The 22,393-nt window shown below is 43.6% G+C and overlaps 5 protein-coding genes across 18 annotated transcripts; all 5 read right to left on the bottom strand.

Moving 5' to 3' along the window:
- Positions 1-665: 665 nt before the first annotated feature.
- LOC125803744 (zona pellucida sperm-binding protein 4-like) lies at positions 666-2,016 on the bottom strand. Its single transcript, XM_049481869.1, has 3 exons — positions 1,369-2,016; positions 1,073-1,260; positions 666-999 (listed from the first exon to the last, which is right to left on the bottom strand). Exons 1-3 carry the CDS (start codon positions 1,976-1,978, stop codon positions 898-900), a joined length of 900 nt encoding a protein of 299 aa, XP_049337826.1. The 5' UTR covers positions 1,979-2,016; the 3' UTR covers positions 666-897.
- Positions 2,017-4,877: 2,861 nt separating this feature from the next.
- On the bottom strand, positions 4,878-6,758 carry LOC125803747 (zona pellucida sperm-binding protein 4-like). Its single transcript, XM_049481874.1, has 5 exons — positions 6,108-6,758; positions 5,820-6,007; positions 5,649-5,746; positions 5,136-5,570; positions 4,878-5,059 (listed from the first exon to the last, which is right to left on the bottom strand). The coding sequence occupies exons 1-5, from the start codon at positions 6,715-6,717 to the stop codon at positions 4,903-4,905; spliced, it is 1,488 nt and encodes a 495-aa protein (XP_049337831.1). The 5' UTR covers positions 6,718-6,758; the 3' UTR covers positions 4,878-4,902.
- A 2,370-nt stretch (positions 6,759-9,128) lies between these two features.
- On the bottom strand, positions 9,129-11,417 carry LOC125803745 (zona pellucida sperm-binding protein 4-like). Its single transcript, XM_049481870.1, has 4 exons — positions 10,839-11,417; positions 10,556-10,743; positions 9,491-10,482; positions 9,129-9,268 (listed from the first exon to the last, which is right to left on the bottom strand). The coding sequence occupies exons 1-3, from the start codon at positions 11,374-11,376 to the stop codon at positions 10,381-10,383; spliced, it is 828 nt and encodes a 275-aa protein (XP_049337827.1). The 5' UTR covers positions 11,377-11,417; the 3' UTR covers positions 9,129-9,268; positions 9,491-10,380.
- A 2,370-nt stretch (positions 11,418-13,787) lies between these two features.
- Positions 13,788-16,142, bottom strand: LOC103024348 (zona pellucida sperm-binding protein 4). Its single transcript, XM_049481873.1, has 7 exons — positions 15,492-16,142; positions 15,214-15,401; positions 15,043-15,140; positions 14,530-14,964; positions 14,309-14,453; positions 14,150-14,225; positions 13,788-13,927 (listed from the first exon to the last, which is right to left on the bottom strand). The coding sequence occupies exons 1-7, from the start codon at positions 16,099-16,101 to the stop codon at positions 13,827-13,829; spliced, it is 1,653 nt and encodes a 550-aa protein (XP_049337830.1). The 5' UTR covers positions 16,102-16,142; the 3' UTR covers positions 13,788-13,826.
- A 1,523-nt stretch (positions 16,143-17,665) lies between these two features.
- On the bottom strand, positions 17,666-20,504 carry LOC125803741 (zona pellucida sperm-binding protein 4-like). 14 transcript variants are annotated; one of them, XM_049481867.1, is made up of 9 exons: positions 19,883-20,504; positions 19,291-19,594; positions 19,030-19,217; positions 18,858-18,955; positions 18,627-18,784; positions 18,356-18,548; positions 18,135-18,282; positions 17,982-18,057; positions 17,666-17,804 (listed from the first exon to the last, which is right to left on the bottom strand). In XM_049481867.1, the coding sequence occupies exons 1-9, from the start codon at positions 20,462-20,464 to the stop codon at positions 17,710-17,712; spliced, it is 1,842 nt and encodes a 613-aa protein (XP_049337824.1). In that variant the 5' UTR covers positions 20,465-20,504; the 3' UTR covers positions 17,666-17,709. The 14 variants fall into 14 exon arrangements, with proteins under 14 accessions (XP_049337824.1, XP_049337820.1, XP_049337822.1 ...); XM_049481863.1 differs by having other exon boundaries at positions 19,291-19,618; positions 19,835-20,503; XM_049481865.1 differs by having other exon boundaries at positions 19,835-20,503.
- Positions 20,505-22,393: the final 1,889 nt, after the last annotated feature.

Below are 22,393 nucleotides of genomic sequence, written 5' to 3'. Positions count from 1 at the left end.
TTACTCCTTCTATCGCACTTTTGTTCACAAGCGGCACCTGCAGTTGGAGAGCACACAGCTGTGCTGCAGTGGATGTAGATCTAAGGGAGAAAAAAAAAATCAAACCTTGAAAACTTGATCCTTCCTGAAATAGAGAACCCCCCCCCCCCAAAATATCATAAAATTACCGTCTCTTTCAAGGGGTTCATAGAACGATCCACAAATGTGAACATCTTGAGGACAAAGCGCTTGTAATGGCTGGGGTACTGAAGTCCAGATGACCCATCAACTGGAACCAGGGTGGTCAGGTAGCGATCATCCTTGTTCGGGCACCTTTCAAAAGGAATCAGGTCAATGCTCGCAAGTACTAAAGCAAGGGACCTTAGTGATAGACATGCAGCCAACTTACCCATTCACCAGAAGATCCCACTGAGGTACACTGTCCCGGTCAGGTGTAGAGGTTGCCCAACAGTGTCCCAAGACCAGGACCAGATTGGGATCAGTTCGCCCCAACATGCGCACCTCAACGTATACAGGCTCCCTCAGGACCTTGGTCACAGGGTAGTCATTTTCAGCATAGTAGGAAGTATACGCTACTTGCTCTGTGGAGAACCAGGGGAATTTGTTACCAAAAAAAAGGCCACAGATAAAGTCACAATCATAAGTGCAATACTGAAGTAGCTCACCTTCCACACAGCCCTTTGTCACACACTGACCATTGCCAAGCCTCAGCTCTACCCTGAGCGGGCCAGAAGCCATTAAAGGTAGAGGAGGATCATTGGAAGAAAGTGCAACAGCCAGGGACTCGACACTTGTAGCAGAATATCTACACTGGAAGTAAAGCCTGGCAAAAGGATTTAAGAGATTAATAAAAGCTCACAACTTGCAAAACAAATCTTCAGAATCCATGAATCTAACTCACTCGTAGTGGCTGTCTCTTGTGATGGAACCAAGGGGTCCCACACCAACTTCATAGGAAGACACCATTTTGTTCTCATAGACCACATAGTCACTAAACACCTGATAAGACAGACAAACATTGTAGACCTCTACAAACAAGCAGCAACTACCTGGAAACAAGTTTAGCACCAACCATTGCGTTTGTTCCACAAGCAGTTACAGGAAACTGGTATATAGCAAAGTCAGCATTATAGTCCACAACAGCACAGGGCCCATCACTTCCTCCCAACAGGCTGATGGAATCCAAGCTGATCCTAGGAAGTGTTGTATTCCGGGCCACCACCAAAACAAACTGCCCATCGACTGTGCACTGGACAGTCACTGGAAACACACAATAGCGAAAATTGTAGTTTGCAGGGCTTTATAATCTTTAAAAAAAAAAAAAAAACTGCGCACACACACACACACACACACACACACACAACTTACCTGTTTTACCATAGTAGCACTGCTGCCCATCAAAGCAGCAGTTTATAGCACCACAGTGGGAAGCATCCAAGCCTGGTTCACCACAGGGAATCTTGTCAGAATCATCCAGATTACATTTATCAGCAGTAGTTACCTGTACCTGAGGATCAGACCCTGGTGGTAACAGCCCGGAAGGCTGGGAAAAAAGTGGCCCGGAAGGCTGGGAAAAAAGTGGCCCGGAAGGCTGGGAAAAAAGTGGCCCGGAAGGCTGGGAAAAAAGTGGCCCGGAAGGCTGGGAAAAAAGTGGCCCGGAAGGCTGGGAAAAAAGTGGCCCGGAAGGCTGGGAAAAAAGTGGCCCGGAAGGCTGGGAAAAAAGTGGCCCGGAAGGCTGGGAAAAAAGTGGCCCGGAAGGCTGGGGAGCCAGAGGCCCAGAAGGTTGAGAGGGAAGTTGCCAAGATGGCTGAAAAAGAAGTGGCCCAGAAAGCTGGGGAACCAGAGACCCAGATGGCAGCCCAGAAAACTGTGGGGTTTGAGGTTGTTCCTCTGATAGAGCTCGAGGACTCCAACGAGCTACAGCTGCATTGCTCACAGAATTCAACCAAAGAACCACAAATACAATAGAACCCCACATTTTTCTCTGTGCTTCCAGCAAAAAACATAATGGTCCATGTTTCTGCTGACCTTTTTATAGTGAGCCTTGCCTGCTAATTGTGAAAGGGCCCTCCTCATCCTCCATCAGATTCCAATAATGTTCCAGCCCTGTACCGCCAGGAACTGCATTGGTGCTGCTTTCAAGGGGCGGAGTTCAGCAGAGTTTCCTGATTTTCCTGCTGTAATCAACCTACTGGGCAATTAACAGGTGAGATGCATCAGGTGTCCTTGAGCAATAAAAATCAGCAAACAGTGCAGAAATCCGCTTACTGGAATTGTCTACCTCTAATTTATTGCTACCCCCTTTATGCCCATAACTAAGATTTAGCATCTGAGAGTTGGCCCACTCAAAGAAACCATCTGTCCAAATGCACTCTGAACGCAACAAACAATGACCATGCAACACTATTGCAGGGTTTAGCCCTTTAAAGTCACATATTCAGCATGGCTTACAACAGCAATCCACTCATATCATATGCTGTCAGTCATCTCAACAGATCTGAATTGCCTGCAGAATAAACATAGCCAAAGGTTTTTCTTGCAGGACTCGTGGACCAAAGTACTGGAGATAGGAAACATCACCAAATGCCAAAGCTTATGTCTCTTAACCATTTGTACACTTGGAATGATTTTTGCCAAGCCGTTCCTTGAAGGTGTGCATTTATTGTTGTGACTGGTTTGCTATATCAAGAGGCAGGGTTCGCAATACATTTTAGTCCTGAAATTCCTTTCTTTGCCCCTTTATGAACATCAACAGGTCTTGAAACAAAGAATTTTTGTACTGTCAAAATACATTGGCTTTTTAGACCTTTAACATTAATTCTTTCAACATAAGATAAGAACACACCATAAGATAAAGTCATTGATACCAAAAGCCACTCTGCATGATCTAGACATCACAAACACACACACAACTAGATAAGAGAGAATATTATTTGTAATAATAATAATGACAATAATCCTAATATTGTGAATGACCACACCCATCCTTCACACAAACTGTTCTCCCTCCTGCCTTCGGGAAGAAGGTACAGCAGCATCCGGTCCAGCACGACCAGATTCTGCAACAGCTTCTACCCCCAAGCCATCAGACTCCTCAACTGCAGAGACTGAACAGATTTCTTTTCTGTACTGTCACTCTACCCCACTTACCCCAGAAATTGAAAGCACTAAAAACCCTACTACCTCACTGGTCTTTTTTGCACACTGTTTTGATATTTATTTTTCTTTGTCTGTATTGTGTTGTATTGTCTGTCTGCACTTTTTGTACTGTTACACTTTTTGTTCTGTCTACACTGTGTTTATGTGCACCATGGTACCTGGAGGAACGTTGTTTCGTTTCACTGTGTACTCTGTATATAGCTGAAATGACAATAAAAAACACTTTGACTTTGACTTTATTAATAATAATTATTATTATAACATTATACTCTGAGTAATTGAGTGAGGAGACATGGCAGGTGTGATGTTTTCGTGCACTTGAGCTTGATTTCAAGTTGATTGCTATATACTAAGAGAAAGTACGTGGATTTCTGCCTACGCACGGTTTGATAAATTTGGATTTTGTTTGTGCATACAGAACTTTTCAGGTCTGAGCGTACACATTTTAATGGGAAGTCCACGCAAGTCTTAGTACATGAGGCCCCAGATGTTTTTATGTGGGGTAAAAAACTGCATTGAAGTGTTCCATGTTTTTGACTACAGGTTTCCTCTTTATGCCTGGCCCACACTACAGGACCTTCAAAATCTTAAATATTGTAGAAAATGTGAGCAACCAACACACATTTTTCACAGATTTCATAGATTACTAGGTTCTTCAGCACAAACCATGTTTACCACCCTCTGTTGATGGCTTATGACATTTTGGCAGTTTCACCAACACTGTGGGAACTTGGGCTGGTTTGCTAAAAAGCACCATGGTTCTGATGAGCCTAAACAGAACTAGTTCAAGAATCAAGAGTTCTTCCGGTGGAAAAACACTATATAGATTGCTTTATATATGCTGTTCACTTATAAAACACCAGTTTCAAATACAAGGTGTGGCATTCAACCAATTTAAAATCCACCCTAAATAAATCTGAGGTTAATGCCACATTTCTGTCCAAGTATCAGCACCTAACCCACAAATCAAGGTGGCCCAACTGCTCTGGGAAAAGATCTGAGGTTTTGGCATGGTTAACATTTTTTGGAAAATGTAGCTCTAGGTTAAATTTGATCCTTACATCATAAAGTGACTCAAACCTTGCAACACTAACTAGTGATTTTGCCACTTTGTGTTACCAGCCAAACCAAGTCTCCCTGAAGCTGCGGGAGTCTCCCGCATTTTAATAAAAGTAATCCATGACCCACATTACCATTCTGACTGCAATGGGTTAAGAGAAAGACACACAATTCAAAAGCAAGACCCCTTTATTGAGAACAGAGTCACAATCAATCCTGCTGGAGCTGGGCAGTTTGTGTGTAAATCACTTCTCCACTAGACACAACTGATTCAGGCTCCGATTTCCAGGCAACCGATCCAACATCTCTCCCTGTGTAGAGAGAAACAGCCTAGTAAGAACCACAAAATTCTAATACATGCTTATGCTCTAGGGCTGTGTGATTCTCAGCCAGACACTGAAACATATTTAAGATCCGACACATCCAAGGGCAAATGGGAGCACTGAGCAATAATTATTTAGCAAGTAAATAAGAGCAAGGTGTTTCTGGCATTAAAGAACAAATAATGTACAGGAATCAAGTAATCTACTTACTCCTTCTATCGCACTTTTGTTCACAAGCGGCACCTGCAGTTGGAGAGCACACAGCTGTGCTGCAGTGGATGTAGATCTAAGGGAGAAAAAAAAAATCAAACCTTGAAAACTTGATCCTTCCTGAAATAGAGAACCCCCCCCCCCCAAAATATCATAAAATTACCGTCTCTTTCAAGGGGTTCATAGAACGATCCACAAATGTGAACATCTTGAGGACAAAGCGCTTGTAATGGCTGGGGTACTGAAGTCCAGATGACCCATCAACTGGAACCAGGGTGGTCAGGTAGCGATCATCCTTGTTCGGGCACCTTTCAAAAGGAATCAGGTCAATGCTCGCAAGTACTAAAGCAAGGGACCTTAGTGATAGACATGCAGCCAACTTACCCATTCACCAGAAGATCCCACTGAGGTACACTGTCCCGGTCAGGTGTAGAGGTTGCCCAACAGTGTCCCAAGACCAGGACCAGATTGGGATCAGTTCGCCCCAACATGCGCACCTCAACGTATACAGGCTCCCTCAGGACCTTGGTCACAGGGTAGTCATTTTCAGCATAGTAGGAAGTATACGCTACTTGCTCTGTGGAGAACCAGGGGAATTTGTTACCAAAAAAAAGGCCACAGATAAAGTCACAATCATAAGTGCAATACTGAAGTAGCTCACCTTCCACACAGCCCTTTGTCACACACTGACCATTGCCAAGCCTCAGCTCTACCCTGAGCGGGCCAGAAGCCATTAAAGGTAGAGGAGGATCATTGGAAGAAAGTGCAACAGCCAGGGACTCGACACTTGTAGCAGAATATCTACACTGGAAGTAAAGCCTGGCAAAAGGATTTAAGAGATTAATAAAAGCTCACAACTTGCAAAACAAATCTTCAGAATCCATGAATCTAACTCACTCGTAGTGGCTGTCTCTTGTGATGGAACCAAGGGGTCCCACACCAACTTCATAGGAAGACACCATTTTGTTCTCATAGACCACATAGTCACTAAACACCTGATAAGACAGACAAACATTGTAGACCTCTACAAACAAGCAGCAACTACCTGGAAACAAGTTTAGCACCAACCATTGCGTTTGTTCCACAAGCAGTTACAGGAAACTGGTATATAGCAAAGTCAGCATTATAGTCCACAACAGCACAGGGCCCATCACTTCCTCCCAACAGGCTGATGGAATCCAAGCTGATCCTAGGAAGTGTTGTATTCCGGGCCACCACCAAAACAAACTGCCCATCGACTGTGCACTGGACAGTCACTGGAAACACACAATAGAGAAAATTGTAGTTTGCAGGGCTTTATAATCTTTAAAAAAAAAAAAAAAACTGCGCACACACACACACACACACACAACTTACCTGTTTTACCATAGTAGCACTGCTGCCCATCAAAGCAGCAGTTTATAGCACCACAGTGGGAAGCATCCAAGCCTGGTTCACCACAGGGAATCTTGTCAGAATCATCCAGATTACATTTATCAGCAGTAGTTACCTGTACCTGAGGATCAGACCCTGGTGGTAACAGCCCGGAAGGCTGGGAAAAAAGTGGCCCGGAAGGCTGGGAAAAAAGTGGCCCGGAAGGCTGGGAAAAAAGTGGCCCGGAAGGCTGGGAAAAAAGTGGCCCGGAAGGCTGGGAAAAAAGTGGCCCGGAAGGCTGGGAAAAAAGTGGCCCGGAAGGCTGGGAAAAAAGTGGCCCGGAAGGCTGGGAAAAAAGTGGCCCGGAAGGCTGGGAAAAAAGTGGCCCGGAAGGCTGGGGAGCCAGAGGCCCAGAAGGTTGAGAGGGAAGTTGCCAAGATGGCTGAAAAAGAAGTGGCCCAGAAAGCTGGGGAACCAGAGACCCAGATGGCAGCCCAGAAAACTGTGGGGTTTGAGGTTGTTCCTCTGATAGAGCTCGAGGACTCCAACGAGCTACAGCTGCATTGCTCACAGAATTCAACCAAAGAACCACAAATACAATAGAACCCCACATTTTTCTCTGTGCTTCCAGCAAAAAACATAATGGTCCATGTTTCTGCTGACCTTTTTATAGTGAGCCTTGCCTGCTAATTGTGAAAGGGCCCTCCTCATCCTCCATCAGATTCCAATAATGTTCCAGCCCTGTACCGCCAGGAACTGCATTGGTGCTGCTTTCAAGGGGCGGAGTTCAGCAGAGTTTCCTGATTTTCCTGCTGTAATCAACCTACTGGGCAATTAACAGGTGAGATGCATCAGGTGTCCTTGAGCAATAAAAATCAGCAAACAGTGCAGAAATCCGCTTACTGGAATTGTCTACCTCTAATTTATTGCTACCCCCTTTATGCCCATAACTAAGATTTAGCATCTGAGAGTTGGCCCACTCAAAGAAACCATCTGTCCAAATGCACTCTGAACGCAACAAACAATGACCATGCAACACTATTGCAGGGTTTAGCCCTTTAAAGTCACATATTCAGCATGGCTTACAACAGCAATCCACTCATATCATATGCTGTCAGTCATCTCAACAGATCTGAATTGCCTGCAGAATAAACATAGCCAAAGGTTTTTCTTGCAGGACTCGTGGACCAAAGTACTGGAGATAGGAAACATCACCAAATGCCAAAGCTTATGTCTCTTAACCATTTGTACACTTGGAAGGATTTTTGCCAAGCCGTTCCTTGAAGGTGTGCATTTATTGTTGTGACTGGTTTGCTATATCAAGAGGCAGGGTTCGCAATACATTTTAGTCCTGAAATTCCTTTCTTTGCCCCTTTATGAACATCAACAGGTCTTGAAACAAAGAATTTTTGTACTGTCAAAATACATTGGCTTTTTAGACCTTTAACATTAATTCTTTCAACATAAGATAAGAACACACCATAAGATAAAGTCATTGATACCAAAAGCCACTCTGCATGATCTAGACATCACAAACACACACACAACTAGATAAGAGAGAATATTATTTGTAATAATAATAATGACAATAATCCTAATATTGTGAATGACCACACCCATCCTTCACACAAACTGTTCTCCCTCCTGCCTTCGGGAAGAAGGTACAGCAGCATCCGGTCCAGCACGACCAGATTCTGCAACAGCTTCTACCCCCAAGCCATCAGACTCCTCAACTGCAGAGACTGAACAGATTTCTTTTCTGTACTGTCACTCTACCCCACTTACCCCAGAAATTGAAAGCACTAAAAACCCTACTACCTCACTGGTCTTTTTTGCACACTGTTTTGATATTTATTTTTCTTTGTCTGTATTGTGTTGTATTGTCTGTCTGCACTTTTTGTACTGTTACACTTTTTGTTCTGTCTACACTGTGTTTATGTGCACCATGGTACCTGGAGGAACGTTGTTTCGTTTCACTGTGTACTCTGTATATAGCTGAAATGACAATAAAAAACACTTTGACTTTGACTTTATTAATAATAATTATTATTATAACATTATACTCTGAGTAATTGAGTGAGGAGACATGGCAGGTGTGATGTTTTCGTGCACTTGAGCTTGATTTCAAGTTGATTGCTATATACTAAGAGAAAGTACGTGGATTTCTGCCTACGCACGGTTTGATAAATTTGGATTTTGTTTGTGCATACAGAACTTTTCAGGTCTGAGCGTACACATTTTAGTGGGAAGTCCACGCAAGTCTTAGTACATGAGGCCCCAGATGTTTTTATGTGGGGTAAAAAACTGCATTGAAGTGTTCCATGTTTTTGACTACAGGTTTCCTCTTTATGCCTGGCCCACACTACAGGACCTTCAAAATCTTAAATATTGTAGAAAATGTGAGCAACCAACACACATTTTTCACAGATTTCATAGATTACTAGGTTCTTCAGCACAAACCATGTTTACCACCCTCTGTTGATGGCTTATGACATTTTGGCAGTTTCACCAACACTGTGGGAACTTGGGCTGGTTTGCTAAAAAGCACCATGGTTCTGATGAGCCTAAACAGAACTAGTTCAAGAATCAAGAGTTCTTCCGGTGGAAAAACACTATATAGATTGCTTTATGTATGCTGTTCACTTATAAAACACCAGTTTCAAATACAAGGTGTGGCATTCAACCAATTTAAAATCCACCCTAAATAAATCTGAGGTTAATGCCACATTTCTGTCCAAGTATCAGCACCTAACCCACAAATCAAGGTGGCCCAACTGCTCTGGGAAAAGATCTGAGGTTTTGGCATGGTTAACATTTTTTGGAAAATGTAGCTCTAGGTTAAATTTGATCCTTACATCATAAAGTGACTCAAACCTTGCAACACTAACTAGTGATTTTGCCACTTTGTGTTACCAGCCAAACCAAGTCTCCCTGAAGCTGCGGGAGTCTCCCGCATTTTAATAAAAGTAATCCATGACCCACATTACCATTCTGACTGCAATGGGTTAAGAGAAAGACACACAATTCAAAAGCAAGACCCCTTTATTGAGAACAGAGTCACAATCAATCCTGCTGGAGCTGGGCAGTTTGTGTGTAAATCACTTCTCCACTAGACACAACTGATTCAGGCTCCGATTTCCAGGCAACCGATCCAACATCTCTCCCTGTGTAGAGAGAAACAGCCTAGTAAGAACCACAAAATTCTAATACATGCTTATGCTCTAGGGCTGTGTGATTCTCAGCCAGACACTGAAACATATTTAAGATCCGACACATCCAAGGGCAAATGGGAGAACTGAGCAATAATTATTTAGCAAGTAAATAAGAGCAAGGTGTTTCTGGCATTAAAGAACAAATAATGTACAGGAATCAAGTAATCTACTTACTCCTTCTATCGCACTTTTGTTCACAAGCGGCACCTGCAGTTGGAGAGCACACAGCTGTGCTGCAGTGGATGTAGATCTAAGGGAGAAAAAAAAAATCAAACCTTGAAAACTTGATCCTTCCTGAAATAGAGAACCCCCCCAAAAAATATCATAAAATTACCGTCTCTTTCAAGGGGTTCATAGAACGATCCACAAATGTGAACATCTTGAGGACAAAGCGCTTGTAATGGCTGGGGTACTGAAGTCCAGATGACCCATCAACTGGAACCAGGGTGGTCAGGTAGCGATCATCCTTGTTCGGGCACCTTTCAAAAGGAATCAGGTCAATGCTCGCAAGTACTAAAGCAAGGGACCTTAGTGATAGACATGCAGCCAACTTACCCATTCACCAGAAGATCCCACTGAGGTACACTGTCCCGGTCAGGTGTAGAGGTTGCCCAACAGTGTCCCAAGACCAGGACCAGATTGGGATCAGTTCGCCCCAACATGCGCACCTCAACGTATACAGGCTCCCTCAGGACCTTGGTCACAGGGTAGTCATTTTCAGCATAGTAGGAAGTATACGCTACTTGCTCTGTGGAGAACCAGGGGAATTTGTTACCAAAAAAAAGGCCACAGATAAAGTCACAATCATAAGTGCAATACTGAAGTAGCTCACCTTCCACACAGCCCTTTGTCACACACTGACCATTGCCAAGCCTCAGCTCTACCCTGAGCGGGCCAGAAGCCATTAAAGGTAGAGGAGGATCATTGGAAGAAAGTGCAACAGCCAGGGACTCGACACTTGTAGCAGAATATCTACACTGGAAGTAAAGCCTGGCAAAAGGATTTAAGAGATTAATAAAAGCTCACAACTTGCAAAACAAATCTTCAGAATCCATGAATCTAACTCACTCGTAGTGGCTGTCTCTTGTGATGGAACCAAGGGGTCCCACACCAACTTCATAGGAAGACACCATTTTGTTCTCATAGACCACATAGTCACTAAACACCTGATAAGACAGACAAACATTGTAGACCTCTACAAACAAGCAGCAACTACCTGGAAACAAGTTTAGCACCAACCATTGCGTTTGTTCCACAAGCAGTTACAGGAAACTGGTATATAGCAAAGTCAGCATTATAGTCCACAACAGCACAGGGCCCATCACTTCCTCCCAACAGGCTGATGGAATCCAAGCTGATCCTAGGAAGTGTTGTATTCCGGGCCACCACCAAAACAAACTGCCCATCGACTGTGCACTGGACAGTCACTGGAAACACACAATAGAGAAAATTGTAGTTTGCAGGGCTTTATAATCTTTAAAAAAAAAAAAAAACTGCGCACACACACACACACACAACTTACCTGTTTTACCATAGTAGCACTGCTGCCCATCAAAGCAGCAGTTTATAGCACCACAGTGGGAAGCATCCAAGCCTGGTTCACCACAGGGAATCTTGTCAGAATCATCCAGATTACATTTATCAGCAGTAGTTACCTGTACCTGAGGATCAGACCCTGGTGGTAACAGCCCGGAAGGCTGGGAAAAAAGTGGCCCGGAAGGCTGGGAAAAAAGTGGCCCGGAAGGCTGGGAAAAAAGTGGCCCGGAAGGCTGGGAAAAAAGTGGCCCGGAAGGCTGGGAAAAAAGTGGCCCGGAAGGCTGGGAAAAAAGTGGCCCGGAAGGCTGGGGAGCCAGAGGCCCAGAAGGTTGAGAGGGAAGTTGCCAAGATGGCTGAAAAAGAAGTGGCCCAGAAAGCTGGGGAACCAGAGACCCAGATGGCAGCCCAGAAAACTGTGGGGTTTGAGGTTGTTCCTCTGATAGAGCTCGAGGACTCCAACGAGCTACAGCTGCATTGCTCACAGAATTCAACCAAAGAACCACAAATACAATAGAACCCCACATTTTTCTCTGTGCTTCCAGCAAAAAACATAATGGTCCATGTTTCTGCTGACCTTTTTATAGTGAGCCTTGCCTGCTAATTGTGAAAGGGCCCTCCTCATCCTCCATCAGATTCCAATAATGTTCCAGCCCTGTACCGCCAGGAACTGCATTGGTGCTGCTTTCAAGGGGCGGAGTTCAGCAGAGTTTCCTGATTTTCCTGCTGTAATCAACCTACTGGGCAATTAACAGGTGAGATGCATCAGGTGTCCTTGAGCAATAAAAATCAGCAAACAGTGCAGAAATCCGCTTACTGGAATTGTCTACCTCTAATTTATTGCTACCCCCTTTATGCCCATAACTAAGATTTAGCATCTGAGAGTTGGCCCACTCAAAGAAACCATCTGTCCAAATGCACTCTGAACGCAACAAACAATGACCATGCAACACTATTGCAGGGTTTAGCCCTTTAAAGTCACATATTCAGCATGGCTTACAACAGCAATCCACTCATATCATATGCTGTCAGTCATCTCAACAGATCTGAATTGCCTGCAGAATAAACATAGCCAAAGGTTTTTCTTGCAGGACTCGTGGACCAAAGTACTGGAGATAGGAAACATCACCAAATGCCAAAGCTTATGTCTCTTAACCATTTGTACACTTGGAATGATTTTTGCCAAGCCGTTCCTTGAAGGTGTGCATTTATTGTTGTGACTGGTTTGCTATATCAAGAGGCAGGGTTCGCAATACATTTTAGTCCTGAAATTCCTTTCTTTGCCCCTTTATGAACATCAACAGGTCTTGAAACAAAGAATTTTTGTACTGTCAAAATACATTGGCTTTTTAGACCTTTAACATTAATTCTTTCAACATAAGATAAGAACACACCATAAGATAAAGTCATTGATACCAAAAGCCACTCTGCATGATCTAGACATCACAAACACACACACAACTAGATAAGAGAGAATATTATTTGTAATAATAATAATGACAATAATCCTAATATTGTGAATGACCACACCCATCCTTCACACAAACTGTTCTCCCTCCTGCCTTCGGGAAGAAGGTACAGCAGCATCCGGTCCAGCACGACCAGATTCTGCAACAGCTTCTACCCCCAAGCCATCAGACTCCTCAACTGCAGAGACTGAACAGATTTCTTTTCTGTACTGTCACTCTACCCCACTTACCCCAGAAATTGAAAGCACTAAAAACCCTACTACCTCACTGGTCTTTTTTGCACACTGTTTTGATATTTATTTTTCTTTGTCTGTATTGTGTTGTATTGTCTGTCTGCACTTTTTGTACTGTTACACTTTTTGTTCTGTCTACACTGTGTTTATGTGCACCATGGTACCTGGAGGAACGTTGTTTCGTTTCACTGTGTACTCTGTATATAGCTGAAATGACAATAAAAAACACTTTGACTTTGACTTTATTAATAATAATTATTATTATAACATTATACTCTGAGTAATTGAGTGAGGAGACATGGCAGGTGTGATGTTTTCGTGCACTTGAGCTTGATTTCAAGTTGATTGCTATATACTAAGAGAAAGTACGTGGATTTCTGCCTACGCACGGTTTGATAAATTTGGATTTTGTTTGTGCATACAGAACTTTTCAGGTCTGAGCGTACACATTTTAGTGGGAAGTCCACGCAAGTCTTAGTACATGAGGCCCCAGATGTTTTTATGTGGGGTAAAAAACTGCATTGAAGTGTTCCATGTTTTTGACTACAGGTTTCCTCTTTATGCCTGGCCCACACTACAGGACCTTCAAAATCTTAAATATTGTAGAAAATGTGAGCAACCAACACACATTTTTCACAGATTTCATAGATTACTAGGTTCTTCAGCACAAACCATGTTTACCACCCTCTGTTGATGGCTTATGACATTTTGGCAGTTTCACCAACACTGTGGGAACTTGGGCTGGTTTGCTAAAAAGCACCATGGTTCTGATGAGCCTAAACAGAACTAGTTCAAGAATCAAGAGTTCTTCCGGTGGAAAAACACTATATAGATTGCTTTATGTATGCTGTTCACTTATAAAACACCAGTTTCAAATACAAGGTGTGGCATTCAACCAATTTAAAATCCACCCTAAATAAATCTGAGGTTAATGCCACATTTCTGTCCAAGTATCAGCACCTAACCCACAAATCAAGGTGGCCCAACTGCTCTGGGAAAAGATCTGAGGTTTTGGCATGGTTAACATTTTTTGGAAAATGTAGCTCTAGGTTAAATTTGATCCTTACATCATAAAGTGACTCAAACCTTGCAACACTAACTAGTGATTTTGCCACTTTGTGTTACCAGCCAAACCAAGTCTCCCTGAAGCTGCGGGAGTCTCCCGCATTTTAATAAAAGTAATCCATGACCCACATTACCATTCTGACTGCAATGGGTTAAGAGAAAGACACACAATTCAAAAGCAAGACCCCTTTATTGAGAACAGAGTCACAATCAATCCTGCTGGAGCTGGGCAGTTTGTGTGTAAATCACTTCTCCACTAGACACAACTGATTCAGGCTCCGATTTCCAGGCAACCGATCCAACATCTCTCCCTGTGTAGAGAGAAACAGCCTAGTAAGAACCACAAAATTCTAATACATGCTTATGCTCTAGGGCTGTGTGATTCTCAGCCAGACACTGAAACATATTTAAGATCTGACACATCCAAGGGCAAATGGGAGCACTGAGCAATAATTATTTAGCAAGTAAATAAGAGCAAGGTGTTTCTGGCATTAAAGAACAAATAATGTACAGGAATCAAGTAATCTACTTACTCCTTCTATCGCACTTTTGTTCACAAGCGGCACCTGCAGTTGGAGAGCACACAGCTGTGCTGCAGTGGATGTAGATCTAAGGGAGAAAAAAAAAAAAAACCTTGAAAACTTGATCCTTCCTGAAATAGAGAACCCCCCCAAAAAATATCATAAAATTACCGTCTCTTTCAAGGGGTTCATAGAACGATCCACAAATGTGAACATCTTGAGGACAAAGCGCTTGTAATGGCTGGGGTACTGAAGTCCAGATGACCCATCAACTGGAACCAGGGTGGTCAGGTAGCGATCATCCTTGTTCGGGCACCTTTCAAAAGGAATCAGGTCAATGCTCGCAAGTACTAAAGCAAGGGACCTTAGTGATAGACATGCAGCCAACTTACCCATTCACCAGAAGATCCCACTGAGGTACACTGTCCCGGTCAGGTGTAGAGGTTGCCCAACAGTGTCCCAAGACCAGGACCAGATTGGGATCAGTTCGCCCCAACATGCGCACCTCAACGTATACAGGCTCCCTCAGGACCTTGGTCACAGGGTAGTCATTTTCAGCATAGTAGGAAGTATACGCTACTTGCTCTGTGGAGAACCAGGGGAATTTGTTACCAAAAAAAAGGCCACAGATAAAGTCACAATCATAAGTGCAATACTGAAGTAGCTCACCTTCCACACAGCCCTTTGTCACACACTGACCATTGCCAAGCCTCAGCTCTACCCTGAGCGGGCCAGAAGCCATTAAAGGTAGAGGAGGATCATTGGAAGAAAGTGCAACAGCCAGGGACTCGACACTTGTAGCAGAATATCTACACTGGAAGTAAAGCCTGGCAAAAGGATTTAAGAGATTAATAAAAGCTCACAACTTGCAAAACAAATCTTCAGAATCCATGAATCTAACTCACTCGTAGTGGCTGTCTCTTGTGATGGAACCAAGGGGTCCCACACCAACTTCATAGGAAGACACCATTTTGTTCTCATAGACCACATAGTCACTAAACACCTGATAAGACAGACAAACATTGTAGACCTCTACAAACAAGCAGCAACTACCTGGAAACAAGTTTAGCACCAACCATTGCGTTTGTTCCACAAGCAGTTACAGGAAACTGGTATATAGCAAAGTCAGCATTATAGTCCACAACAGCACAGGGCCCATCACTTCCTCCCAACAGGCTGATGGAATCCAAGCTGATCCTAGGAAGTGTTGTATTCCGGGCCACCACCAAAACAAACTGCCCATCGACTGTGCACTGGACAGTCACTGGAAACACACAATAGAGAAAATTGTAGTTTGCAGGGCTTTATAATCTTTAAAAAAAAAAAAAAAACTGCGCACACACACACAACTTACCTGTTTTACCATAGTAGCACTGCTGCCCATCAAAGCAGCAGTTTATAGCACCACAGTGGGAAGCATCCAAGCCTGGTTCACCACAGGGAATCTTGTCAGAATCATCCAGATTACATTTATCAGCAGTAGTTACCTGTACCTGAGGATCAGACCCTGGTGGTAACAGCCCGGAAGGCTGGGGAAAAAGTGGCCCGGAAGGCTGGGGAAAAAGTGGCCCGGAAGGCTGGGAAAAGAGTGGCCCGGAAGGCTGGGAAAAGAGTGGCCCGGAAGGCTGGGAAAAGAGTGGCCCGGAAGGCTGGGAAAAGAGTGGCCCGGAAGGCTGGGAAAAGAGTGGCCCGGAAGGCTGGGAAAAGAGTGGCCCGGAAGGCTGGGAAAAGAGTGGCCCGGAAGGCTGGGAAAAGAGTGGCCCGGAAGGCTGGGAAAAGAGTGGCCCGGAAGGCTGGGAAAAGAGTGGCCCAGAAAGCTGGGGAACCAGAGACCCAGATGGCAGCCCAGAAAACTGTGGGGTTTGAGGTTGTTCCTCTGATAGAGCTCGAGGACTCCAACGAGCTACAGCTGCATTGCTCACAGAATTCAACCAAAGAACCACAAATACAATAGAACCCCACATTTTTCTCTGTGCTTCCAGCAAAAAACATAATGGTTCATGTTTCTGCTGACCTTTTTATAGTGAGCCTTGCCTGCTAATTGTGAAAGGGCCCTCCTCATCCTCCATCAGATTCCAATAATGGTCCAGCCCTGTACTGCCAAGAACTGCATTGGTGCTGCTTTCAAGGGGCAGAGTTCAGCAGAGTTTCCTGATTTTCCTGCTGTAATCAACCTACTGGCAATTAACAGGTGAGATGCATCAGGTGTCCTTGAGCAATAAAAAGCTGCAAACAGGGCAGCAATCTGGTCACTGGAATTGTCTACCTCTAATTTATTGCTACCTCCTTTATGCCCATAACATAGATTTAGCATCTGAGAGTTGGCCCACTCAAAGAAACCATCTGTCCAAATCCACTCTGAACTCAACAAACAATGACCATGCAACATTATTGCAGAGTTTAGCACATTATAGTCACATTTTCAGCATGGCTTACCACAGCAATCCACACATATCCTATGCTGTTAGTCATCTCAGCAGACCTGAATTGCCTGCAGAATAAACATAGCCAAAGGTTTTTCTTGCAGGACTCATGGACCAAAGTACTGGAGATAATGTTACTGGAGAAACATCACCAAATGCCAAAGCTAGACTGCATAATGTAAGAGTTGCTCAAGAGTGCCCTCCACTGTCTAAACAAGATGTTTCTAGATTCAGAACATCTCCCTACACAGCTCTCAACCGGTGGGTGAAGTGCCTGCCCTAATAACCAGGATGGTTTAGGCTACGTTCACATTACCAGGCTGAAGTGACTCAAATCTGATATTTTGCTTAATGTGGCTCAGATCAGATTTTTTCATGACTGACCATACCATTCTGATTTGAGTCACTTTTATACATGGTCCGTAATGTTCATGGTCAGTACTGTTTACAATCCATGGACATGAGATTAACTCAGGAGTCTTTTTGCTTTTACACACGCACCATGTGCTTCTCTTACCCACACATCGGTTTGCTTTCCACTTGAGCAAAAGATGCTCCACATGAGCTGCTAATGCATTTATTTCCCTTTGTAATGCTAAGAGTCATTTCAAAGATGTTTTGTTGTTGGGGACAATGTTTATACATGCAGTGTGCACACATGTGAAGTTTCAGGAACAGATTTGTTCAAATTATACAGAGACACTTACATTTGTGAATGGAAACCAAGATGGCCAAATCTGATCTGAACCAAAAAAATGTATTTGTGCAATGAGGCTGGTAAATGTGAACATAGCCTTAGATGTCATTTGAAAAATGAATTGGTCTTGAATAAGCACTGCAGGTGAGGTCTGGTATCAATGGAGTAACACAATCTGACAGCATTCCTTATGTTTTAACCCACTGAAATGATCAAACTAACCGAAGGATTCAGTGCCTTCTTTAGTACTGCAAACAAGTAGGATGTTTTCTTTTGACCAACATCTGGACACATCTTAGAAAATAACAATTCCATGTGCTTCAAGGTAGTGGTCAGCACCTTAGTTATATACACACACACGGCAATATGAATATTTTTTTAGGGGTGCAAAAAGTGGCCAAGGCATCATTTGACAGAAAATATCCTTTATTTAATAAAATATCAGGTCCCACTCAAACAGAAGAAGTAGTTTGTGTATAGATCACTTCTCCACTAGACACAACGGAGGCAGGATGAGAGTTCCACATAGCTGCACCGATATCCCTCCCTGGTGGAATAAAACAACCAGATTAGTACAAGTCCTTACATTTATCTAGAATAAAGTTAATCCTGCTCAAAAGGACACAAAAGGCGTTCTCAGACCAATAACCTTTGTAACAAGACTACAGAACCTGGGAATTTGATCACGGACACAGAAAAGCCAAACTCAAGAAAATCTACTTACTCCTTCTATTGCACTTTGGTTCACAGGTGGCACCTGCAGTTGGAGAGCAAACAGCTGTACTGCAGTGGATGAACACCTGGGGGAACAAATCAAGCCATGAAGAACTGGCCACATTCTTTTAAACAAATTTTAAATCACACCAGGTTATATTACCCTCGATTTCAAAGGAGCCATGGAAGAAGGATCCACAAAGGTGAACATCTTGAGGACAAATCTCTTGTAATGGCTAGGGTATGGAAGTCCAGATGACCCATCAACTGGAACCAGAGTGGTCAGGTAGCGGTCCTCCTTGTACGGGCATCTTCGGAGCACATCAGTGTTAGCCTGTACTGAAGCACCAGACTGCACTACTGGTAGGTGCACTGCCAACTTACCCATTCACCAGGAGATCCCACTGAAGACCACCAAAGGGGTCAGGTGAAGAAGTCGCCCAGCAACGCCCCAAGACCAGGACCAGATTGGGATCAGTTCTCTCCAACATGCGCACCTCAACATACACAGGCTCCTTCAGGACCTTCGTCACAGGGTATTCAGCCTCAGTGTAGTAGGAGGTATAGGCTACTTGCTCTGTGGAGAACCAGAAAAATCGGTTATACAAGCCAGAGACAAGACTTAAGATCACAACTCAGTAGAGAAGTAGCTTACCTTCCACACAGCCCTTTGTGACACAATGTCCATTGCCAAGTCTCAGCTCTACCCTAAGTTGACCAGAAGCCACTACAGGTAGAGGAGGATCATTGGAAGAAAGCGCAACAGCCAGGGATTCAACGCTTGTAGAAGAATATCTACACTGGAAGTAAAGCCTTGCCGAGGAATGAAGAAATCAGTACATGCTCACATGACAAAATAAGGTTTGAGTTTCTGAAGCTGACTTACTCATAGTGGCTGTCTCTTGTGATGGCACCAAGGGGTCCCACTCCAACTTCATAGGAAGACACCATTTTGTTCTCATAGACCACATAGTCAGCAAACACCTGGAAGGTGAGCACATGACATTTAAGATACCTAAACAAAAGCTCCTTTTATCTTAAAGGAATTTAGCACCAACCATTGCTGTTGTGCCACAGGCCGTTACAGGAAACTGGTATATAGCAAAGTCAGCATTATAGTCCACAACTGCACAGGGCCCATCACTTCCTCCCAACAGGCTGATGGAATCCAAGCTGATCCTGGGAAGTGTTGTGTCTCTGGAAACCACCAGCACAAACTGGCCATCTATTGTGCACTGAACAGTTACTGGAAACAAAGAATCATAGTTTATGCTTGACAATCTCAGCTCCATTAAGGAATTAATTGGATTTCTCTTTACCCGTTTTTCCATAGTAGCACTGCTGTCCATCAAAACAGCAGTTTATAGCATCACAGTGAAATGCATCTATGCCAGGTTCTCCACAAGTAACTTTGTCAGAATCACTCATTTCGCATTTATTTGATGTAGCCACCTGTAGCAGAGGATCATACCTTGGAGGCTGGGGAGGAAACGGCCCAGGAGGCTGGGGAGGAAACGGCCCAGGAGGCTGGGGAGGAAACGGCCCAGGAGGCTGGGGAGGAAACGGCCCAGAAGGCTGGGGAGGAAACGGCCCAGAAGGCTGGGGAGGAAACGGCCCAGAAGGCTGGGGAGGAAACGGCCCAGAAGGCTGGGGAGGAAACGGCCCAGAAGGCTGGGGAGGAAACGGACCAGAAGGCTGGGGAGGAAACGGACCAGAAGGCTGGGGAGGAAACGGACCAGAAGGCTGGGGAGGAAACGGACCAGAAGGCTGGGGAGGAAACGGACCAGAAGGCTGGGGAGGAAACGGACCAGAAGGCTGGGGTTGAAACGGACCAGAAGGCTGGGGTTGAAACGGACCAGATGCCTGGGGAGGAAAAGGCCCAGAAGGCTGGGGTTGAAACGGACCAGATGCCTGGGGAGGAAAAGGCCCAGAAGGCTGGGGTTGAAACGGACCAGATGCCTGAGGTGGAAGTGGCCCAGATGCCTGAGGTGGAAGTGGCCCAGATGCCTGAGGTGGAAGTGGCCCAGATGCCTGAGGTGGAAGTGGCCCAGATGCCTGAGGTGGAAGTGGCCCAGATGCCTGAGGTGGAAGTGGCCCAGATGCCTGAGGTGGAAGTGGCCCAGATGCCTGAGGTGGAAGTGGCCCAGATGCCTGAGGAGGAAGTGGCCCAGATGCCTGAGGAGGAAATGGACCGGAAACCTGTGGTGGAAGGGGCCCAGAGGCCTGAGGTGGAAGCGGCCCAGAGGACAGAGGAGGAAATGGATCAGAGGCCTGAAGCGGCCCAGAGTACAGAGGAGCAAATGGATCAGAGGCCTGAAGTGGAAGCGGCCCATAGGCCTGAGGCGGAAGCGGTCTCGAAAGCTGGGAGAATGGCCCAGAAAGCTGAGGGTTTTGAGGTTGCTTTTCTGCTGATTGAGGCCAAGTGACAGCTGCATTGCTCACAGCGTTCCAAAAAAGTGCCACGAAGGCTACAGCGCACCATAATTTCCCCATGGCATTTACCCATCCCAACACAAAGTAACTCTCTGTGCCTGCGCTGACCTTTATGTAGTGTCTTTCCTGCTAATTGTAACAAGCCCCTCCCCCAAACCTTTTAGATCAAAGTAACGCTCCAGACCTGTGCAATCAGGAACTGCATTAGTGTTGCATTCCCCTAGGTAAATGTAAGAGGATCTAATGCTGTCAGCTCTTCTCTTTAGTATAAAAAATGTGTGCAATGGTTTAGCAATTATTTATTGCTTTTTGTCCTAGACATTACTCCCTGAAAAAAGAGGAATGGTTCTGTCCTGGAAACATTAGGTTTGGTGCTAATCATCATCAGCTCATCAGCAACGCATCAGTATTAGTGTTGGCACTGAGATGCCAGGGTTTGTGTAACTGTGTCTTCAGATTTAAATTATTTAATGTAAGAATTTCTATTCTCTACTGCCTGCACATTCATGCCATAGATTTACAGTCATATTACTTAAGGAAATCTGGTTGTAGCTTAATTTCAATATGTGTCCTTATGTTTAACACTTACCCACTACTGTCTGTAAGTTGTCACAGTCAGTCTAGGAGGACATTGGTGGCTGCCCAAACTATCACAAATCAATTTAGATACAATCTATATATGCCAAAAAATGGGCATTTGGTCAGGCAATCTTAGCATAGTCAAAGTGATTTTGAAAAAATAAGATCCACTAAGGCAAAAAACACTTTTTGAGTAACTTAAGCCTGGTTATGTGAAGCTAGCTTCAAATGCCTTTCTTGCTGGGCACTCAGACCACAGCACTGCAAATAGAGTATGCTGCTACAATGCAATGTTTATACATCTGGCGCCATCTGCTGAGCTGTTTATACACTTTTTGTTAGATTGTGTTATTTTTTTACTGTTTTATTTCAGTCAACATAATGAGTGGTTCTGTTGATTCAAAGTCTATTCCTGTAAAAAAAAAAAAGATCATCTAATGACCACATTTTAGGACCATTTATGGGTACAGTAAGGTTTGTTTAATTTATGGTTAAAACTGATTCTGTTCTAAAATTGTTTTTACTGTTCCTTCAAAGAACCAACTTGTATATAGAGAAACAGATACAGAAAAGCCAATTATATTCACCATGCTTGTGGAATATTGTATGCTGACCAGTACAAACAGTACAAAAAAAATTATATAAAGCATCAGGCAATTTGTGTCAGTGTGCTTATGAAAGGTAGTGATTAATCAAAACGGATCAAAATGGAAATACTGACCTCCCCCCAGGAACTGTTTTTTGAAAATGGTAAAACTGGCTAAAAAAAAGTCAAATCATAAGAGATTGTTCATTTATTCATATTTTTATTTCAATGTCAGTATTTTTTTTTGACCAAATTACTATTCAGACAAATCGCTTTAATTATATTTTTTTTCAGATTTTAATTAATATTAAGATAATTAAGATAATTTTTGTACAGTACGATTTTCTCTATTTTATGGTTATAGCAGTTTCTTATTATAGCAATTTCTTATATTCAATGCCTTTTTTAGGTATCGTCTTGGCAACCACTTCACTTACTCAGATACAGGTATTATGGGACTGTTTTTTTTTTTAGGTTTAAGGGCCTTGGTGGATCCTTATTAGGGGACTGGGTAGGTTATTATGATTCTTAAGGCCCCAAAAGGCCAAGTGTGAAGGCCATTTTTTCATAATGTATGTCTTACTGTAAAGAAAGCTAAGAAAGATAAAACCTAAAAATAACTTCATGTGGTAACAATCAAACAAACTTTATTCAGCTCAAATAGTACAAAAAAGTACAAAACGTGTTTGAATTAAATAAACCCAGTTCAATTCCTTGTTGCAATGTGAAGTTATTTCTAAGGCTGAACCATTGAACCACTTTTTTTTCAGTGTTAGGTTTCTGACCATGAGAAGTCTCAACTAAAAGCAACTTTTGTCATATAA

This window comes from Astyanax mexicanus, chromosome 8, assembly GCF_023375975.1.
Source record: "Astyanax mexicanus isolate ESR-SI-001 chromosome 8, AstMex3_surface, whole genome shotgun sequence".
NCBI classification, from domain to species: domain Eukaryota; kingdom Metazoa; phylum Chordata; class Actinopteri; order Characiformes; family Acestrorhamphidae; genus Astyanax; species Astyanax mexicanus.
Note: the sequence above shows the minus strand (reverse complement) of the source record. Positions and strands in the feature narration are given on the sequence as shown.